The sequence below is a fragment of the Mobula birostris genome, chromosome 9 (genome assembly GCF_030028105.1).
Source record: "Mobula birostris isolate sMobBir1 chromosome 9, sMobBir1.hap1, whole genome shotgun sequence".
Classification (NCBI taxonomy): domain Eukaryota; kingdom Metazoa; phylum Chordata; class Chondrichthyes; order Myliobatiformes; family Myliobatidae; genus Mobula; species Mobula birostris.
The window spans coordinates 87,344,832-87,353,239 of NC_092378.1; the positions used below are offsets into that span (position 1 = coordinate 87,344,832).

Consider the following 8,408-nt stretch of genomic DNA (forward strand, 5'->3'; position numbering starts at 1 on the left):
ATTTTGCGACAGTCTTCACTGTGGAAGACACTAGCAGTGTGCCAGATGTTAAAGTGTGTGCGGGAAGATAAGTGAGTGCAGTTACTATTACAAGGGAGAGGGGGCTCAAAAAACTGAAAGACCTAAAGGTGCATGAGTCACCTGGACCAGATGAACTGCACGTTAGGGTTCTGAAAGAGGTAGAAGTAGAGATTGTGAAGGCATTAATGATGATCTTTCAAGAATCATTGGACTCTGGCATGGTTCCAGAGGACTGGAAAATTGCAAATGTCACTCCACTCTTTAAGGAAGGAGAGAGGCAGAGGAGAGGAAATTAGCTTGACCTCAGTGGATGGGAAGATGTTGAAGTCAAGTACTTGGTGACACAGGACAAGATAGGACAAAGTCAGCATTTCCTTAAGGGAAAATCTTGCCTGAAGAACTTGCTGGAAATCTTTGAGGAGGTTACGAGTAGGATAGATAAAGGGAATGTAATGGATGTTCTATATTTGGATTTTCAGAAAGCCTTTGACAAGGTGCCACACATGACTGTGCTTACCAAGTTAAGAACCCATGGTATTATGGGAAAGTTACTAGCATGGTTAGCGTATTGGCTGATTGGTAGGAGGCAGCGAGTGGGAATAAAAGGATGGCTGCCAGTGACTAGTGGTGTTCCGCATGGGTCAGTGTTGGGACCGCTTTTTTAAAATAATGTATATCAATGATTTAGATGATGGTATAGATGGCTTTGTTGCCAAGTCTGGTGGAGGAGCAGGTAGTGTTGAGAAAACAGGAAGGCTGCAGAAAGACTTAGATTAGGAGAATGGGCAAGAAAGTGGCAAATGAAATATAATGTTGGAAAATGAATGGTTCTGCATTTTGGTAGAAGAAATAAATGTGCAGACTATTCTCCAAACCGGGAGAAAATCAACAAATCTGAGGTTGCAAAGGGACTTGGGAGTCTTTGTGCAGAACACCCTAAAGGTTAACTTGCAGGTAGAGTCAGTGGTGAGGAAGGCAAATGCAATATTAGCATTCATTTCAAGGGGTCTAGAATATAAGAGCAGGGATATGATGCTGAGGCTTTATAAGGCACTGGTGAGGCCTCATCTTGAGTATTCTGAACAGTTTTGGACTCCTTATCTAAGAAAAGATGTGCTGGCATTGGAGAGGGTTCAGAGGAGGTTCACAAGGTTGATTTTGGAAATTAAAGTGGTATCATATGAGGAATATTTGATGGCTCTGGCCCTGTACTCGCTGGAATTTAGGTGGATGAGGGGTGATCTTATTGAAACCTTTCGAATGTTGAAAAGCCTAGACAGAGTAGATGTGGAAAGCATGTTTCCTTTGGTGGGAGAGTCAAGAACAAGAGGGTACAGTCTCAGGATAAAACAGAGATGCAGAGAACTTTCTTTAGCCAAAGGGTGGTGAATTTGTGGAATTTGTTATCGCAGGCAGCTGTGGATTCAAGTAAGTCGTTGAGTGTATTTATGGCGGAGAATGACAGGCATCAAAGATTACAGAGAGAAGGCTGGGGAGTGGAGCTGAGGAGGGGGAAAAAGGATCAGCCATGTTTGAAAGACAAAGCAGACTCAATGGGCCAAATGGCCTAATTCTGCTCCTATGTCTTATGGTCTTAACAATAATGCCCGATTTATTCCTCTCATTCCTCATATACTCCATTGTTCAAAATATTCATCTTATTTCATGACTTCTCTTTTTAAAAGACAGCCCTAGAAGTTTTTTTTTAAAATGTATGTCACATCTATATCATCTTGTTGCTATATACCTCCTAAATTCTAGTAATCACTTTCACATACATCTTGACAAAGTGTGCATGAGATCCAAATATAAATCCATTCCTTTTCCCACTGCACTTAATATTCACAAAATGACTTACCTAGTCATATGTAGTTTGTTGAACTCTTGAAACTTCACTTGGGAAAGTTTATGATAACTGATTTTTTACCATGGTGTAGTGGTAGTGCAAGGTTATGGGAAAACACTATATTAACAACTCATGATTGGCAGCATTTTAATGTTCAGAAAATGTTGCTGCTTCCTGCCCCATTTTTCACTGCAGAAATAAACAAGAGCATTATCCGTTGTGGAGCAATATATGGTCAATTGAAATGAGATGTGGTTAATCTAGTTTTATATTAGAAAAACTAAGCTGACCCAACATACACACACAAAATGCTGGAGGAACTCAGCAGGCCAGGCAGCATCTATGGAAAAAAGCAGTCAATGCTTCGGGCCGTAATCCTTCATCAAGACTTCCAATGTAGGACGTTCTAAACATTATGGTTAACTTAGTTTCTGAATAACACTTCAAAATATGGGAGGGGAAAAACCATCTGGTTTCAAAATCAGAAACTTCTAGCTAATAAAAAATATTATCAGTGTTTCATTGACTTTCAGTGGAGCAGTGCATGGGAGAGGAGAGTGAACTATTTGTTTAATGCCATTATTAGTTTCTTCTCAATCTCTCAACTCTGCAAATTTATCTTAACTGGTTTTCTTACAGTGTGCTTCTGCATGATTTTAAACATTTTAATTATTTGGTGGCATTATATTCTTCTGTTACGCACTGTCTAAATTTTTTTTTTAATGTAATCAAGAAAGATAAATTATGGGCCAAATTCCATGCCTTCTTTTCAAGCAATGATTCTTATTGAGAGAATAGAACAAATTGTTCCAGATTTGACTTATTATGTTAATATGCAAGGGGTATTTTCTAGCTGTAGCGGACTGAAGTTAAAATGACATTTTGCTTTTAATTTCAGACAGGTGATGAGGCGGAAGAAGGGGTGACAAGTGAAGGTGAGTTTGCTTCACAGCATCTTCTTTATATAGTTTTTTAGCAAAGCTAACTGTCTTGGATCAGCCTTTGAAATACTAAACTCATAAAATGTGTTTAAATGTTACTTCAAGATACCTTATCATTTTGTCTGTTTGTAAAACCCAGAAATAAGCAGTGATAGCAGAAAGGTTAAAGCACCAATATCTTATTTCTCCTGTGGTGATGGTGAGGAGACTATGACAAAGAGCAGGTTACTTGGGTAACTTCTCCAAGTCCCTGATTTTCTGGATGGTGCTTCAAGGTACACTGCTGTAGAATCATGTTATTTGCTCATTGTCTCAACTGGGGCTGACAAATTTCAGTAGGTTCAATCTATAAGGAGCAAGCTGTCTTCAAGAGCTTGTTATATCTTGTTTGTGTTTTGCATTGTAGAATTTGACAAGTTTTTGGAAGAAAGAGCAAAAGCAGCAGAGAGAGTCCCAAGTCTGCCACCCTCTACCTCCAGCAACAACTCTCCTTCACCACTGCCAGGTGCAAATATGAAGAAACAGGACCGATCTAAGGATGCCCTCTTTGCTTTGTAAATAACTGTGCTTTAGTGTGTGTGTGTTCACATGCGTGAGGTTCATCTGTTACTGGGCAAGGTGCTGTGTTTATGGTGATGCACTGAATGGTTTTGTGCATTCCCTTTAATGCTCTTGTCTCCTCAAACTGCCTTAGTTGCTGTGGACTTTGGCTAAAAACTGGCAAATGTCTTTTTCAAACCACTATCTTTTTAAAATGCTGCCACTGAATTAAATATTATTCACACATGCCATTAGACTTTAAAATGTATCATATGTACCAAACAGTTTGACCCATTGCATCATTGGATGGCAGTTACCTATTCTTAAAACAATAACATTTTATTAAGTATGTCTTGGGAAGATACATTTTAATGTCAAAGTAAACTGTTTCCTCTAACTGGATTTCAATACTGAAGACTCAAAGCACCTTGTACTATTTAACAGATACCACAGAGGTTATTAATGTTATGAAGGACATTAGGAAAATTCAGGTTTGTTCTAAGCTATACCTTAATGTGTTTTAACTAATTGTATAACAGTATAACACTAAAGGCAGTGTATCGTGGCTAGAACTGCACTTGAAAATATGCCATTAATTGCAGGATGAATTTTAATGTAGTTAAAATGCTGACCATTGTTCAACTAGCCACTTTTGTGATTTATATCACACAGTGGTAAATAATAATTTCTGGTTCATATGTGCAGAAAGATCTTTTTTCTTTTCTTTAAACCCTGGAGTCCAGGTTTGTGGCTGGTGCCTTTGGTTTTAATTCGAAAATGTTTATGCCGCCTAGAGGTAGACAGTAGTGTTGAAATGACTTGCTAGCACCTGGACAGTTTATTGAGGGGGATAAATATTTTCACAGGAAGTTGGCATTGCATTCTATTTCCTGTGAAATCAGGTCTGTATAAATATTAATGCTTGCTTCAGGCTGACAGAAGATGTTTATTTCGGTCTGTAAAATTACATTTTAAATTTTAAAAGCTTATCTAAAGATGAGGGAAGCTGCTTGTTTTTGTATGTCCCTGTATGAATGCATCATTATAGAACATAGAATAGTACAGCACAGTACAGCACAGCCCCTTTGGCCCACAATGTTGTGCCGACCCTTAAACCCTGCCTCCCATATAACCCCCCACCTTAAATTCCTCCATATACCTGTCTAGCAGTCTCTGATGGTGCTTCTGATTTGTTTTCACTGTTCACTACAAGGTGCCCTCTTTTGTTTTGCTTCCTTCCAGACATTTAGTATGTGTGTGTTTACTTGTATTCATCACTTCGGTACCAGAGTCAAACCTATACACATTTTTACAGCTTAAAGATTTGGCTACTTAAATTTGTGCCTTGCACAAGTTGACCATATGGTAAAACCTTCATAATAGAAAGGAGAACATGTGATGTAAAAGTGGTAAAATAAGGAATTAACTATTGTAGTTTGCTTTCAAATGTGCCCAGAATACATTTAGGTTTTTACATTCTTTCAAGTTGTATTTTGCCTTTCTGATCCACCTTTGTCACCTTGCCTAGAACTGAGTATCTTACCAAAAAGGAATCTGAATAAAAATTAACAATTGGTATGAAATTTTTCCTCAAGACCGATTGAAAATATTAGAAAACACTTAGCATTTAGTTTTCTCTTTCCCAAACTTGGGGTTTTTTTCTGCAGAAATATTTTTGAACTGAACATCAACAAATTTAAATATTGGTCATTATTAGTGGCAGCATACTGAGCACATTAAGAAAGATATTCTTGAGGTAATTTAATCCTGGAATGTTAGTTTTCTGGCTTCTCCCTTCCAATAGTATATTAGTATCAGTGAACTCCATCTTGAAAGACAAACAGTTGCCCATACCTTAGATCGTTTCGATCCTTAGCTCCAGAATCCTCTTCCCTAAGTTGTCCATCTCCACTTCCTCCATAAGAGCCTCCTTAAAATTAATCATGCTATTACATTATTTCCTTTGATTAAGCATCATGTTTTGCCTTAAGCTTTCCATGTTACAGATGCTATATAACTGCAAGATAGTGTGTAACACTGCCTCGGCACTAAATTTATTCTCAGATAAATCCAGAGTATTTTATTCGGTATAGACGTCGAATAGATTTGTAAATTTTCTCAGTTCTAACCCATGTCCCTATTCTTTCCTTTAAAGCTTTTCCTTTTCTGTGAGAGAATATAATTTATATCGTTAAGTAATTCACTGCTGCAGTTACTGCCAGAGATACAAAGGTTTGGGTTCACTAGTGGTGAGGTGAAGGGTTTCCACAGATCAATTAGAGAGACACATTGGCATATTGTTGGGGATGTGTGGTGAGTGATGCATAGATATAGAAAGCAGTTCATTCTTTGTTTGCAGTTCTCGTGTTTGTTCATAGTAAGGTCTACATGGCCGTTACTGGAAAGATGAGTAGTTCATGATCATAATCAGTACTGATATAATACTGCGTTCACTATATTTTGAGCATTTTTTGTGTACAACCAGGTTTGTCAAATGCTTCAACAAAATGAGAAGCAAAGAACCTTAAATGCCCTGGTCTTTTTTTAAAAAAAACAAAATAACTTTTCTGTGCTGTGATGAAACAACTCTCTCCTTTAGAGCTTCACAAAAGTGTTATCTAGCAAAAACTAACTGACTTGTTATTAAGCAGATGGTTATAAGTTTTGTCAACAGTATGAATTTTAAAGATAGCTTAGGAAAATAGAGAGATGGAAGGGTTTGGGAGAGGACTGACAATTTCTCCAGCCTTTACAGCTGAAGAATAAATGTTAGGATGAACAAGAGGCTGGAACTTGAGGATCTGAATATTTTGTTATTCGGAAGGAGAAAGGCAAAGCCACAAGGAGATTGCAGGGATTGGAAGAACAGATTAATATTTTCTTTAAAATTGAAAGCAACACACATTAAATGCTGGAGTAACTCAGCAGGTCAGGCAGCATCTAAACAATCAAAATTTTGGGCCAAAAACCCTTCATCAGGACTGGAAGGGAAGGGGGAAGCCGACAGCCAGATAATTCATCTTTATAGTAATAAAAAGTTAAATTGCTGCAGTTCCAAAACATGAGAACTCAAAATAAAATGAAAACAAATGCTAAAAACACTCAGCAGATCAAGCAAGAGTTTTGGAGAGAGGAACTTAGCTTCACAAGGTCATCTTCTTGAAACATTTTTGTTCTTGCCTTAAATTTCCATTATTTCTGCTGATATTTCCAGGTTTCATTTTCTAGACCACTTTAAATTGGGCTTTATTGTTTTGTTATATGACTTAAGTATTTTGGCATTGCAAGAATATTCTGAACAGCAAAAAACACAAAATTTTAAAAAATCAGTGTTTTCCCTTTTCAAATAAACGATGAATTGTTAGATTTGAGTGAATACACTTACCTGCATGATAGGCATCTTCGGGATGAGGGTGGAGGGTCTCTGACTCTTTTGGTTCTTGCTGCATATGTCAGCTCCTTTGCTGAGGCGTATGTTCATACAACAGAGGAGTACAGGCACATGGTGCAAATTGAACCTACTCATCTCTACTTGCAGCTGCAGTATCTTTTGAAAGTCACTGATTCAAGCTCTTCTCTTTGCACAAGGTCCTGCTTTGTGCTTGAACCCTGAAATTTCCCTCTTAGTTGCTGTGTGTAATTGTGTTAGAGACCAAGAAATCAGACTGCCAAAGTTTTTTAGCATCTTTATAATGTGAAAGAATCACAGAATTTGCAAGTTTAAAGATCTTTTTCTAATTGAAGAAACATAGACTTGATAGGGAAAGCTCTTTTTATGTAGGGTCTGACTGTACGTTGCTTTTTTGTGTGCTGTTTAATTTATGAGGGTCATGGGTGATATAATTTGGGTAAAAGGGAGTCAAGGTAAATAAAACACCATAAGTAACCTCAATGGTGAAAATATCTATTAAACAGGTCATTTGAACTGTGCAGATTCTTGCCTTGCATCTTTCATTAGAGATGAGTGCTCGAGAAATTAGACCTGTTTCCTACTCCTTTCCATGTACAACTGCCTTTCATTTGAAGTCAACAAGATTAATTAAGCTAGTTTGGCCTGCAATTGCCATGGCCCCTTGGCAATTTAAGTTTTACAGATGAATGTGTCACCCTGGAGCTTAAAGAAAAATATTTTTTGGTTCAGATGCTGCAAAAACATGTTTATAATGGAAAGAAATTGGATAAAATTACCCTGGCATATCTGGATAGAGTATAATGGTATCCTGGAGAAATGTTATTCAAAAATGTATAAAATGGTTAATAGAAATACTAATAAGAATATTAATGTACAGTTCATCAGATTTATTGTAAAAATAAAACAGTTACAAAATCAGTTCTGAATATCTACTTATGAAAGGATTAGTTTGTTGGTAGTAAGGTATATATTATTTGATAATCTGACATTGTTGCTAATATAACAAATAGGTGATTTGCACAAAGAATTAGAAACAATAGACTGCAGATACTGTGTTTTCAGATATTGTTGTGGAAGAGTATAGTGTATAATAATATGTGAAGCGGTAAATTTATGATCAATGGTCTTTGACACCACTGTATTAATGATCTCAAATGGTTTAATAATAATTGAAGACTGCAAATGAATGGTTGCTATTTTAGCCTCAACTATTCTAAATAATGCTATTAACAGGAATTCTGCAGATGCTGGAAATTCAAGCAACACACATAAAAGTTGCTGGTGAACGCAGCAGGCCAGGCAGCATCTCTAGGAAGAGGTACAGTCGACGTTTCAGGCCGAGACCCTTCATCTTGACGAAGGGTCGCGGCCTGAAACGTCGACTGCACCTCTTCCTAGAGATGCTGCCTGGCCTGCTGCGTTCACCAGCAACTTTTATGTGTGTTGCTTAAATAATGCTATTTCTGTGTTTCATTTGATCATTTCATACAGTTAAAATGTTACCAAACCTCATCTGAGAATAGTTGTGAGCTTTATATACCAGCCATTCAGCTTGGAAACCTGGTGAGATGGTTTGTTGTTTCCCCACTTCTATCTGTTAAGATGCATTTATTTGGAGTTGGTACCTTTTATCTTTCATTAAGTCTGT

The 8,408-nt window shown here is 37.3% G+C and overlaps 1 protein-coding gene across 4 annotated transcripts in view; it reads left to right on the forward strand.

The window, feature by feature from the left end:
• The window catches only part of LOC140202867 (TOM1-like protein 2), a 180,699-nt gene extending 172,680 nt beyond the window's left edge, over positions 1–8,019 (forward strand). For all 4 annotated transcript variants that reach the window (XM_072268363.1, XM_072268364.1, XM_072268367.1 and 1 more), the window contains 2 exons: positions 2,766–2,802; positions 3,215–8,019. In XM_072268363.1, the coding sequence (XP_072124464.1) occupies positions 2,766–2,802; positions 3,215–3,366 (189 nt within the window). In that variant the 3' untranslated portion in view covers positions 3,367–8,019. The remainder of the gene's footprint in view (positions 1–2,765; positions 2,803–3,214) is intronic.
• The last annotated feature ends 389 nt before the right edge of the window (positions 8,020–8,408 follow it).